General features: G+C 42.2%; 1 protein-coding gene across 2 annotated transcripts; it reads right to left on the reverse strand.

Moving 5' to 3' along the window:
• Positions 1-618: 618 nt before the first annotated feature.
• Positions 619-13,246, reverse strand: LOC106582893 (ubiquitin carboxyl-terminal hydrolase CYLD). Of its 2 annotated transcripts, none has more exons than XM_014166484.3 (14): positions 13,061-13,246; positions 11,479-11,977; positions 10,884-11,013; positions 9,189-9,439; positions 8,898-9,066; positions 8,530-8,662; positions 8,232-8,339; positions 7,851-7,930; positions 7,619-7,685; positions 7,273-7,405; positions 6,630-6,738; positions 6,363-6,481; positions 4,847-5,051; positions 619-3,780 (listed from the first exon to the last, which is right to left on the reverse strand). In XM_014166484.3, the coding sequence occupies exons 2-14, from the start codon at positions 11,908-11,910 to the stop codon at positions 3,593-3,595; spliced, it is 2,124 nt and encodes a 707-aa protein (XP_014021959.3). In that variant the 5' UTR covers positions 11,911-11,977; positions 13,061-13,246; the 3' UTR covers positions 619-3,592. The 2 variants fall into 2 exon arrangements, with proteins under 2 accessions (XP_014021959.3, XP_014021958.3); XM_014166483.3 differs by having other exon boundaries at positions 10,884-11,016; positions 13,061-13,226.
• Between the last annotated feature and the right edge of the window lie 513 nt (positions 13,247-13,759).

The following is a 13,759-nucleotide window of genomic DNA, read 5'->3' on the forward strand; positions in this document are numbered from 1 at the left end:
GTTGGAAACATTAACTTGATTGACCATGCTGTAGGTAACTGTTTGTTACATGCAATGTGCCTAGTGGACTCCACCAGATAGATGTTGCTGTCCTGTTTTGTGATGAAACAAAGGTGTGGTTGAATTTATTCTGCCACTGTGTCTTCTTATTGTCTTGGCCTTAAGCCTATATATGACATTGTCAAGGCACATGAACTAACAGGTTATAGAGCAAACAAAGCAATTATCACAACACATAAGTTGTAATATGGCTTTTTTTTCCTGGCTTTGCTTCCCCAGTGATTTTACCCACACACGGCTACTGCTCATAGGTGGGCTGCGAGCTCGCGATCGACCTGTTGGAGACCCCTACAGCATGCATCTCTCCATCTCCTTTCCATACCCGAAACACATATATCATCAGTTATTTAAGAACTGTGGTGTGTATATATAAAGCACAATTGGGAGGAAATCAGAAAACACAGATAATTCATTATCCCATAATTTTTTTTATAGTTTAAATGCAAATTCTGATCATTTCAAGCACTGTTTCAATCAAGTTTAACTAGGCATGGATAACTCAACCTTGTCATTTCAACAACATGTTCAGTGAATATAACATAAAAAGGTACCAGAGTATATCATTCATTCTTTAATTCCTTCAATATAAAAAAGCTGAAAAACACTGACATTCAACAGAATTCCACAAGAAGTCCTAATCATAGATCCAATTCCATAAATCTAGAGCAGGTATTTCCTAACTGGGGTACACAATGCCATCCGGGGTACGCCAAATAAAAATGTGATTCACTTTTTTACATTTTTTATAAAAATGTATTTTCTTCACATTTTCAAAGAGTCCATTTATATTTTCCAACAGGGCTATACATTTGGGTGAGGTTTTTTTCTCGTCTGAGTAGCCTCGTTTCACTGCCAAAAATAAAACTAAACCATTTAGTGTTCAGCGAAATAACAACACAATGTCAAATACAGGTAGCCTAGTCAAATAATGAACATCCAATCACATTAACCGTTACTCTCTCACGGGAATTCTACTAACGGTCGGTATGCAGCCAAATGTAGCTGCTGCCCGCGTCCATAGAGACACATACCCGCTCTACTGGTAGTACTGCTACTACCAGCAGTACTACACCTGCAACTGTCGACGACACAAGCTGTTCTGCTTCCACGAGCACAACATTGATTTGGGGTTAATTTATATTGGGAGTAGTGCCTTTCCTCAGCCACGGTGTGTTATGTGCAAAAGTACTATCTAACAACTCAATGAAACCTTCACTCTTGCGCAGACATTTAGAAACAAAACATGCCAATTTGAAAAATAAGCCATGGGAGTTTTTTGAACGAGAATTAAGATGACTTTTGAGTAGTTAGACATGTATAAAAGCAACAGATACAATTAATAAGGGGCTAGAAGCGTCTTATATGGTGAGCTACCGAGTGGCTAGGACAAACAAGCCATACTATTGTGGAGGACTTAATTCTTCCAGCTGCCGCGGATATGGCTGGGACAATGTTTGGGGGAAAAGGCCAAAAAAACTATACAGACAATTACTTCATCAAACAACACTGTTTCACGACGCATCAGGGACATGGCAGGAGCAGTGGCGGTTCTAGACCATTTCAACTGGGGGGGCCAAGCTGGAGCCAGTTGTACTGTTAGAGTGGCCAGTTACATTAGACATTATTGTTGTCATATCGTTTTCTTCACTGCATTGCAGGCATTAGCAGGCAAAAGGCCATGTTCCGCATTGCCACTGTCTAATAACGGATGTAAAAAAATATGATAGCAAAAATGTGTTATGTAAAAATTATTTCATACTCCACATTTAGGGGGGCCACAAGGGGGTCTAAAATTGTTGTCACAGGGGCACTGCCCTGTCATGGCTTTTGCGCCATGACAGGGAGACATAGAGGAGTGGTAACGCGCATGCAAGCAGTTGCTCCCAACGCCACTTGGGTACATTGCAGCAACCACCGAGCCAAAGGAATGCCTGATAGCTTGAAAGACGTTTTGGACACTACAGTGAAAATGGTTAACTTTGTTAAAGCGAGGCCCCTGAACTCTCGTGTATTTTCTGCACTATGCAATAATTTGGGCAGCGACCATGTAATGCTTTTACAACATACAGAAATGCACTGGTAATCAAGGGACAAAGTATTTACATGTTTTTTTTTTAATTGAGAGATGAGCTTAAAGTTTTCTTTACTGAGCATAATTTTCACTTGTCTGACCGCTTGCATGATGACGAGTTTCTCTCACGACTGGCCCATCTCGCCTGAATGATCTGAATCTAGGATTACAGGGACTCTCCGCAACTATATTCAATGTGCGGTACAAAATTGAGGCTATGATTAAGAAGTTGGAGCTATTCTCTGTCTGCATTAACAAGGACAACACACAGGTCTTTCCTTTCTTTTTTTTGTGGACAAATGAACTCAAGCTTACGGACGAAGTCAAATGTGATATAGCAAAGCACCGGAGTTGGGTGCGCAATTACGCAGGTACTTTCCCAAAATGGATGACACAAGCAACTGGATTCGTTATCCCTTTCATGTCTCCAGTCCACTTACCAATATCTGAACAAGAGGGTCTCATCGAAATTGCAACAAGCGGTTATGTGAAAATGTAATTTAATCAGAAGCCACTGTCAGATTTCTGGATTGGGCTGCGCTGAGTATCCTGCCTTAGCAAATCGCGCTGTTAAGACACTGATGCTCTTTGCAACCACGTACGTACCTATGTGAGAGTGGATTCTCGGCCCTCACTAGCATGAAAAAGAAATACAAGCACAGACTGTGTGTGGAAAATTATTTAAGACTGAGACTCTCTCCAATACAATGTGCATCCTTTTAAGCATACCCTTCTCATTAACCTGTGGTGAGTTTTTCACAATTTTCGATGAACAAATCAAGTTTTATATGTAAGATGGCTAAATAAACATCAACATGATTGATTATTATATTATTATTTGTGCCCTGGTCCTATAAGAGCTCTTTGTCACTTCCCACGAGCTGGGTTGTGACAAAAACTCACACTAATTTTTATTTTTAAATACTGTATCGTATATAGTGTGTGTGTGTGTGTGTGTGTGTGTGTGTCAGGCTTACAATAATGGCAAAAAACAACATTTGAGAGTGCGCTGACCCTGGTGCTAGAGGGGGTACGCAGCTGGAGGTTGAATGATTGAAGGGGTACGGGACTATAACACGTTTGGGAACCACTGATCTAGAGTATATGATACTGTATGTTTACATAAAATTGGCAACAATAAAACATTGCCAAAATACAAGCAGTGAGTAGGAAATGGTTGGTGTAGGCAATGAGGGGAAAAAAATAATATAGTTCACTTGCCCTTCCTAACCCCAACCTCATCAATCAATCTTTATTGAAACAAAGGTCAAGTATTTGAGAAAACCTTGGTGTATATTTCTGTTCTCATAAAAGCCTTTAAAGTTCAAGGTCTTCAGCTAATCATCAGTTTTATTTCTGTGAAAATGAATTGACGCCATGGCGACTCTGAAACCAAGGTTATTGTAGCATTGTTGTGAGAATGCTGTGTTATCCCCAGTACACTTCAGCCTTGTGCTGACTTTATCTGTAGAGTGCCATGGAGGCACTCTGATACAAATACATGTAGGAGTCACTCAGCAGCCTGCGGACGGGCTCTCCAGCCTGGGAGGGGTCAGCCCGTGCTAGCTCCTCCTCTGACTGAGACAGGAAGTCACCCACCTCAGGACAAGCCCTGATCTCTGGAATGTTGTAGCCACTCTGGTCATCACCTGAGGGGACTGAAGATTAGAAATCTGACAAGTGAAAGACAGATAAGACTAGACATTTACGTCAGGTTGCAGTGTTCTCTACATCAGGTTCAAAGACAAAGTAAGTCATTGGGTATCTAGTGACAAGTAAGACAAATAAATAACTTTACAAGGCAAGGAACAGTCTGCAATTGAACGGAAACTATTATTTGTTCAGCACCTCAGAAGAAATGAATTTAGCGGTCTGTTCTTCCTTTTAGAATGTTTTACCAACCCGACATCCACTCAATAGGTTTTGAAATAAACTTTTGATGGCAATAGACAAGATTCTTAGACAAAGATACAAAAGTATGTGGACACCCCTTCAAATGAGTGGATTCGACTATTTCAGCTACACCCGTTGTTGATAGGTGTATAAAATCGAGCACACAGCCATGCAATCTCCATAGACAAACATTTTCAGTAGAATGGCCCGTACTGAAGAGCTAAGGGACTTTCAACGTGGCACCGTCATAGGATGCCACCTTTCCAACAAGTCAGTTCATCAAATTTTTGGTGGAGGAGTAATAATGGTCTGGGGCTGTTTTTCATGGTTAGGGCTATGCCCCTTAGTTCCATTGAAGGGAAATCTTAACGCTACAGCATTTAATGACATTCTAGACGATTCTGTGCTTCCAACTTTGTGGCAACAGTTTGGGGAAGGCCTTTTCCTGTTTCAGCATGACAATGCCCCTGTGCAGACAGCGAGGTCCATACAGAACTTATTAGTTGAGATCGGTGTGGAAGAACTTGACTGGCCTGCACAAAGCCCTGACCTCATCTCCATTGAACATCTTTGGGATGAATTGGAACGTTGACTGTGAGCCAGGCCTAACCGCCCTCCTGTGGCTGAATGGAAGCAAGTCCCCGAAGCAATGTTCCAACATCTAGTGGAAAGCCTTCTCAGAAGAGTGGAGGCTGTTATAGCAGCAAAGGGGGGACCAACTCCATATTGATGCCCATGATTTTGGAATGAGATGTTCGAAGAGCAGGTGTCCACATACTTTTGGTAATGTATTGTAACTGTGTTCTTTGAGGTTAATCTCACCACATCTGTCTGCCATGCTGTCGAAGAAGAGCCAGGAGCGAGGGCCAGGGCCATACTTCACAAAGGACACATAGTGGCTGGTGTGGATACAGAGCACAGCGAACAACTGCATTTTGTGCCTAGGTACAGGGGCATCTGCTGGCACCTCCGCTGGCACTGCCAGGGCTCTAGGGCAGTGGCTCTGCCGAGAGGGATGAGTGTGCACCTGTCACAAAGGTAGAAGTGGAGATGGAGGATTGGGAAGAGGGAAAGTAGAAAGGGAGATTCAGTTAGATAAAGGAGGTGAAATCAATATACTTGCAGGTAGAAAAGCTGTAGCTCAAAGAGTCATGACTCTTTGAGCTACAGCTTTTCTACCTGCAAGTATATTGATTTCATCTCCTTTAACTAACTGAATCTCCCTTTCTACTTTCCCTCTTCCCAATCCTTAACTGTGTAGAGTGGGGTCTGAAATTATTGACAACCTTGATAAAGATGAGCAAAAATGACAGTATTAAATAAATATTTCAAATACTGAGTTATATTGTATGCTAAAAAAAGCCAGTTGTATGCTAAAAAAAGCCAAACAGCCCCATAATATCAAATATCCACCACCGTATTTTACAGTAGGTATGGGGTTATTTTCTGCTTATGCATTCTCATTTCTATGCCGAACCCACCACTGGTGTGTGTGGCCAAAGAGCTCTAGTTTCATGTCATCTGACCATAGCACCAGTTCCAATCCAAGTGCCAATGCCGTTTAGCAAACTCCTGGAGTTTACATTTGTTGGATGACATGAAAATAAAGCTCTTTGGCCACGCACACCAGCGGTGGGTTCGGCATCAAAATGAGAATGCATGAGCAGAAAAGAACCGCATACCTACTGTAAAATATGGTGGTGGATCGTTGATGTTATGGGGCTATTTTGCTTCCACTAGTCCTGGGGCCCTTGTTAAGGGCAGTCAGTGAGCACATGTAACAGTGTAGGTTCCGTCCCTCTCTTCGCCACAACCTGGGCTCGAACCAGGGACCCTTGCACACATCAACAACTGACACCCCACGAAGCATCGTTACCCATCGCGCCACAAAAGCCACGGCCCTTGCAACGCAAGGGGAAACCCTACTTCAAGTCTCAGAGCGAGTGACGTCACCGATTGAAACGCTATTAGCGCGCACCACCGCTAACTAGTAGCCATTTCACATCGGTTACACACAGATGAAGGATATCAAGGATCTGGAAGGATTCTGTATGGAGGAATGGTCTAAGATTCCTCCCCATGTGTTCTCCAGTCTCATGAAACATTTTAGAAAAAGGCTCAGTGCTCGCAAGGTATGGAAAACTGGGTGTCAATCATTTTGACCCCTACCTTTTTGAGAGAAAAAAGATTTACGTGTTACTTGTTACTTGTATTTGTATAAAATAATATAATTTCCTTTTTTTTTTCATACAATATAGCTCAGTATTTATTTATGGTATACAGTCATTTTTGCTCATCTTTATGAAGGGTGGCAGTACTTTCTGACCCTACTGTATACCTGTGTCTTGCAGGTAGTGCAATACTGTTTGATTCTTCCTGGCTGGAGCTTGCGGTCTTGTAGGCACTGGGGGCACTCGTACTCTGCCAGACGTCCACAGAGGAAGCATTCTCGGGGGGCTGATGGGAGAAGTAGGTGGAAAGGTGTCACTCAGCCTGAAGACAGTTTACTATGGTAAGCTATGCGTAGGGAGTTACTGCATGGCCTTACTTTTATTCATAGGTATACGTGGCATATGTGTGATTATGCGATTGTGCTGAAACTCACAGTTGTATAGAAGATCTGTGATGTCAAATTCTGTTGAGGGGATAATGTGGGGGAACATCTTGTACTTCTTCCCAAACCTTGGCATGTGGACCATGAGGCAGGATGGGATCTGAGGGACATATTAGAGACATTAAAGGTCCAATGGAGCCTTTTTTATCTGAATATCAAATAATTTCTGGGTAACAAATAAGTACTCTACCTTAATGTGATTGTTTTCAATTCAAATTGTTAGAGCAATTTCTCAAGCAAGAATTTTGCTAGGACTATCTGGGTGTGGTTTGAGTGGGGAGGGGAAAACAGAAAACTAGTTGTTATTGGCAGAGAGGTTTGGAACTCTATTTCTTATTGGTCTATTAAGTCAATTTACTAAACCAAAACTCCATCCCATCAAAACAGGCAGAAATTTCAGGCATTCTCAAACAGCTCTTACACTAAAAGAGCATTATCATAATTTTCACAATTTCACAGTATTATTCCAACTTCATAGTGTGGAAATATATATATAAAACACAGGGAAATCTCGTTTTTGACTGCACAGGGCCTAAATATTAAAACAAAGTGATTGCCTTCTAAACAAAAGGTGCGCTGCCTACAAGGCCTTGTAAATATTGGTCCTTAGATAACCTTGCACAGTATCACCCACCTCCTCAAACTTGAGGCCACAAGACAACAAGGAGATATCCAGGAGTTGCTGGACAGTGGGAGTCTGTGTCACCTGCTCCTTATCCAGAATAATCTGGAATGTGTAGGCATCCTGAGATGTGTTGTTATTCGACCTGAGGCCCAGAGAACAATCAAGCTAAGCAACTCAGGCATGGCAGTGTCAAATAAGGTCTAACAGACACTCAGAATCCCAGAGAATGGAGATAAGAAGTGTGAGGAGGGGAAACAAGGAGAAATAAGTGGCCTACAGCATAACATGCAAGAAAGAGAACATATATTGATCAGGAGGGCAACTAGAGAAAGGTGAAAGGTGAACTGGTTCAAACCTGAGTTTAAGCAATGACTTCATGCAAAGCACCCGCTGTAGAAGGATTGTGATGAACTCTTCAGGGTCTGCATGGAGGCAGGATAACACCATTTAGGTGAAATCGGAGACACTGCAGCCATTTAAAAATCCTAATTCAGACATCATTTCCCTTGGCTGGTATTTCATTTCTGTTTAAACACGACAGTAAAGAGACCCATAGAATCAGCACTCTGAGAAGTGTGTGAGCGTACCTTTCTCTTCTGTTACAAAGGTGTCACATCCGAGCTGCTTGCGGAAGTTCATTACGCTCTCAGCAGGCACAAAACCTTGTCTGTGGATAACACACACACTATTGTCACTCTTGGTGGCCACACACGAAGATACACACAACACACTTTCCCATAATACAAACACAGAGATGCACATTCATATGAAGTGCATATACCTGAACATACACTACCAATGTGCCAGAGTAATATCAGACATGCATTACAACCACATAAAGGGTATTTTGTTTCAGTCTAGGTTGAATTACAATGCCATAACACCCTTATTTGAAGACCAGCTGACAATACAGGCCTGCCTGAGGTCAAGAGGATCTAGAAAACTGCAAGTACAGACAATGTTTATACCTGCGCAAACGGTTGACAATGTCTTTCTTCAGAGAGCGAGATATGCTCTTTTCTGTGCCAGTTGGTTTGTGGCAAACACTGTCCAGGGTCATCGACGAGCTGAACAGACTGTGGAGAGAAGTAGTAGATTTATTATATTGGCAGTGGTCATGGTGCAACATTAATTCCTTTAATACAATAAACTGGGCTCAATGAAAAGGATCCCCAATAAATAGTCACATTTTCATACAATTAGGAGAGTTAGGAACAATGACCTACAGAAAAAACATTTGACCAGACGGGATTGAGTTAAGTTTACCTGAAGAGAGTGGCGTCGAGGTAGCAGGAGTTATAGTGCCCCTGGATCCCCTTCATCTTGCCCACGAGCAAAGACAGGGCTTCCGACTCAGGGATAGGAGGAACGTTCTCGTCTGTTTCCTCCAATGGAATGACTGATACAAACCATACAAAAACATGATGAAGTACCACTTAGATAATAGATATAGAACTGGTACATGTTTTATATCTGCTGTTGGTTGGTGTTTTGATTCATTGTGTGTTTGGTTTGGAGTGTGAGCTGCAAACTCATGCTTATTAGGCTATTATTACAATGCCATAACCTATCTACACTGTTTATGTGTGTGTTAGTGTTAGGTAGGATTAGGACCTATATAAGTGGTGTCTAACCTGGGGGGATATCTGTTGCTTTGAGGGTCTCCTTTTCAGAGGGGGGACATAAGAACCTTCCATCTGGACTGCACTTTGTGAGGGGCACAAACAAGGCCCTGCCCTCTTTACAAGTGAAATACTGCTGGCCTCCATACGTCCCGTCTGAGCAATTATTCACCTCATAATCCTGATGGCAAAACCACAAAAGAGTTGCTGAGGAATCAAAACTGATTGAGATATTTACATCTCAGAGGAGTATAATAGGCAAACTCAAGAACATTGCTTACACAGTTCACATCTTACACTCACCAGCTCAATTCCGGCCCAGTCGTTTTTATTTTCTGAAAGGACGCCCATCCAACGGATCACCCCGTATACAGTTATCCCAGTGTTGGATGTTACCTCCACAATGGATCCCACCTCAAAAGGGTGGTGTGACGGGCTTTGGGTTGGGGTTTGGGTGACATTCTGGTCTAAATGGTTTATACCTCTCACTTGTCGTTCACGAGATCCCATATTAGGCATGGAGTTGATACGTGACACCGCCTTTCTGTTTAGACCTGGGGGAGAAGAAGTTGAAGAGGGGTAAAAATGACACATCACATGGTTTCTCTCCTTGTCACAAATCCCATGTCATGAGACTGACCTGTGGTAAACATGTCTGTTTATCTCCACAAGAGGTATGCAGAGAGCTCAGAGCATGCAATATACACAAATTCCAGAGCATGTGATGGTGCTCTGCTGCTACATTCCAGAGCACCTCAGCCAGTTTTACCAGTTCTGTATAAGAACTGCTCTATGCCCCACTGTCTAGCCGCAGGTGCTGCTCATTGCCATTCAATAACATTTACCATTTCTAAGGGGGAGGTGGGGATCGTTTGCTTGTCGGGGCACCAATTCACAGCAGGTAGTACAGATTAACTTTGAAAGTGATGATAATCATTCAAAGAATTCTGTCTTCTTACATTTTAGTAATTTAGAAGGCGCTCTTATCCAGAGCAACTTACATTTTCATACTTTTTTGTACTGGCCCCCGGTGGGAATCAAACCAACAACCCTGGAGTTGCAAGTACCATGCTTTACAAACTGAGCCACATGTGTCTTTGCAAAGCATGTTTAAAATGAGACCAAGCCACAGGATTCTGAAAGCTGATATTCTTTTCCTGGTACCATTGCTGTGCTTTCTTTCAAGAAAGCATGTACAGTATGTAGGCCAGGGATGGGCAACTTTGGCTTATGGGTCTACATACCCCCACCTTGCGAGCAAAACATTTTAGTGGCCCCCCCTCGTGACAGCAAAGAGAAACTTTAAGATTTAAAGTTAATTTCCTGCAATTCTACACATTTTGCCATGGTACAGAGAGAAGATTTAGCAATTTTCTAACTCATTTCATGCAATTGTACACATTTTGCCATGGTACAGAGAGAAGATTTAGCAATTTTCTAACTCATTTCATGCAATTCTACTCATTTTGCCATGGGGCGGAGAGAAAAATGTGCAGTTTTACAGCAAATTTCCTGCAATTCTACACATTTTGCTATAGAGTGGAGAAAAATGTTTGCCGTTTTTAATATGATAACTGATGATCAATGGGCCCCACCCCGGGCGGTAATTCGACCATGATTACTACAAGTTTACATAGCTGGCTGCTAGACTAATTACCAATCAAAAATAAATTAGTTGACATGGGCTAATTGAGTGACCGCTGATGCACAACCACATTTCAAAACTGCACCTTGTGCATTCCACTATTCTAACTCTCAACAGTAAGTTGAGAACCTGACTGAGCCCCCAGCCCCCCAAAATAAATTGGCCCACGGTCCTACAAGAGGGGGGCCGCCAGTTGCCCATCCCTGATGTAGGCTAGTGGGTTGGAAAACTAGAAAAACCAGGTAAAATGTGTCATATTTGGTAAACAAATACATGTAGGCCTATGTGCTTGCATACTAATATATGAGAATACATGGGCATTGATCACCAGCAAGTAAACATACAGTACTAACCCTCTGAATAACTGTCTTTCCAGCGAGGGCCAATGCCTACAGAGTGCGCTGGGACAACCTGGATAATGTCTGCTGCACTGAACAGGGGGAGAGGGGCTGGCTTCTTAGGGGACACTGTTTGATCAGAGTCCTGCTGAAATGGAAAGGAAACAGGACAATTTCAGTAAATCAAGTACACTCAATCCCATACAGTAGCTGTGCTGAGAATTTTTACTGACGAGCCAGAAATACAACAAACTGCTTTCGAGCAACTGCCAATTGCTCAGATAATGTTATCAAGTTTCAGATGTTACGTAAAAGTTAGGTGCTGTAACTAATCAGATAACATTTGGATCTTCCCCCGAGAGGAACATTCTTGTCTCCTGCTGTCACTCATGTAAATCAATGAGAAGTTCACATGTACTTGACAGGTACAGCTCACAGTGTCTGCCATACTGTGACATCAATAGGCTAAAATGTTTCACTTATTGATGAGAGGATCAAACAGACAGTTGAAATTCCTGATTATGTGCTTATACTTTGGACAAAATGCTGGAATCCATTCCCTATGCTGACACGGGCTTGCATACCATATTTGTAGAAGTTGCATACTCACCACAAACTCAACCTCAAAGCCCAGCATCAGCAGGTCCCCTTGGTTCTCCTTCTTACCGATCAGCATCAGGTTCCGAACCAGGCCTGGCTGGTGACCTTTCTTGTGCTTAACCACTACCAAGTCATCCTGAGACAGTACACAGATGGCTGAAAAGAGCTGGGGGTTACACAGGAGCTCTAGGCGTTTGCTGGAGGGGGACACGAAGAGCAGCAGCTGGGCCTGGTGTCGGGTGAGGGGGTACGTGTCCTCCCTCTTCACTATGTCCCCGCTCTTAGGATTCCCACTGCTGCCACCTCCGTACAACAGTCCCATCAGCTCTCCCTTATGCATCACTGCTTCCACACGGCCGATACATCCTCTGGAGAAGCCTTTTCTCGCCTTCCCCCGTGTCACTATGAAGAACTTGTCCTTCCCATCTCCTTTAAATTCCATTCCTCTTCTAAAGTGAACAATGGTCCTGCTGACAAGCAATGCATAAATTGTGTGACTAGCAGGCACCCTGTCAGGGAAAGAAGTAAACAAAGTATTATTCTATACTTCTGATCATTCACTTGTATTATGAGAATGTGAGGTCACAGCCATTCCATTGTGCTGTCACTCAAAGCATGGCCTTAAATGTTCTAATGTATAAATAAGTGCCAGATAAGTAGAGGCTGAGGCATATCTCTGTGTAGAGGTATACACAGCTTTTGAAATCAATTCATTTTAGAATGTTTGTGTTTTCTTGTGCAACCACCCCAAAACAATGAATCATACAAAAAAACGTTGCGATATTTTTTTAGGCCGTTTTTAACGATAATTCAACATCCAGCTCAGTGATATCACCATAGTATTGGGATATAGAATACTGGAATGGACCTTCTTATAATGGGATAAAAGGTCAACCATTTTGGTCAACCATGGTCTGCCAGTACAGGCGCCGCAAAAAGTCAAGTAAACAACACTTTCCTGTGGATAACCTATCTCCACCTCCTACCGTCAAAAGGACCAACATGTACAACCGGTCAAGTAAGTGTAAATATAATTATATCCTTTTTAGGGCGACTTCGGTCAGACTGCTAATGTTAAACAGTTAATTCAATAGTTAGCCGGACTATTTGCACTGACTCTATACACACACAATATACAGACTCCACTGACACACACGCACTATATTCTTTATTCATATTGTTATCTATCATGATTCCTGGTTACATTACCCTGCCTCAATCACCTCGTACCACTGAACATTGATCTGGTACTGGTACTCCATAGCTATATTTTGGTGTATTTTATTACTCTTGTGTTACTATTTAATTTTGTGTTATTATATTTTAACTGCATCGTTGGGATGGGCTCGTAAGCAAGCATTTCACGGTAAAGTCTACACCCGTTGTATTCGGCGCATGTGACAAATACAATTCATTTTATTTGATTTTGATCTGTCTGGAACTAAAATCACATAGCAACTGGCAACAATGTCTCTAACAATTATATTGTATTACACTGTCCACAGAAGACAGTCTAGTGTAAACCAATATCGAGTCGCCTACAGTGGTTGCATACGAAATTACTCCATTTAAATTGAGTCAATCTTACTGACCGTTTATACAAGTATCTGAAGAGCAGTTACTCCAAAGTACTACACGTTCTTCAGATGACTGGAAGGTACAACTGAATCCTCGGCGACTGTAGCTCGGAATAAGGAAGTATTCCAACGTAGATAGCCTAACTGGTATACTGTAGCGCTGTGACCGAACACGCCCATTTCATACTGTCCTCTCTGACAGTGACACTTCAGAATGAAGATTGTGATTGTTCTTCATGAGAATTGTGACAGAGGAAGGGAATTGTAAACTTGTCGTCCACCATGAATGATTCAGCGCGCCCCTCTGCCCAATTGAGACATCGCATGTGACTAACACATTTCAGTTTGTACAGTATTTGTATTTATTAGGGATCCACATTTGCTCTTCCTGTGGTCCAAACACATTAAGGCACTTACATTACATATAAAACAAAAGATAAAACAGTGCATCAAATAACATTATTACACCACTACATATCTACAATGAAAAAGGTATAATACCACCATTAAACAATATTACAATGTACATGTGTGTAGAGGGAGTGTGCTAGCGCTTGTATACGTGTGTCTGTACATGTTTTTTTTTTTTGTTGTTGCTTGCATCAGTTACCTGATGTGTAATAGAGTTCCATGTAGTCATGGCTCTATGTAGTACTGTGTGCCCTCATATAGTCTGTTCTGGACTTGGGGATTGTGAAGAGACCTCTGATGGCA

This window comes from Salmo salar, chromosome 22 (assembly GCF_965601325.2).
Source record: "Salmo salar chromosome 22, fSalSal1, whole genome shotgun sequence".
In the NCBI taxonomy this organism is placed as follows: Eukaryota; Metazoa; Chordata; class Actinopteri; order Salmoniformes; family Salmonidae; genus Salmo; species Salmo salar.

Excerpts from the sequence above, each read along its gene's own strand:
- LOC106582893 (XM_014166483.3), bottom strand. The coding sequence starts at position 11,910 with ATGGAATTTAAAGGAGATGGGAAGGACAAGTTCTTCATAGTGACACGG. Across the intron at positions 11,017-11,478 it reads GCTTTGAGGTTGAGTTTGTG|CAGGACTCTGATCAAACAGT; the intron begins GTGAGTATGCAA and ends TTTCCATTTCAG. Across the intron at positions 5,052-6,362 it reads GCACTACCTGCAAGACACAG|GTGCACACTCATCCCTCTCG; the intron begins GTATACAGTAGG and ends CCTTTGTGACAG.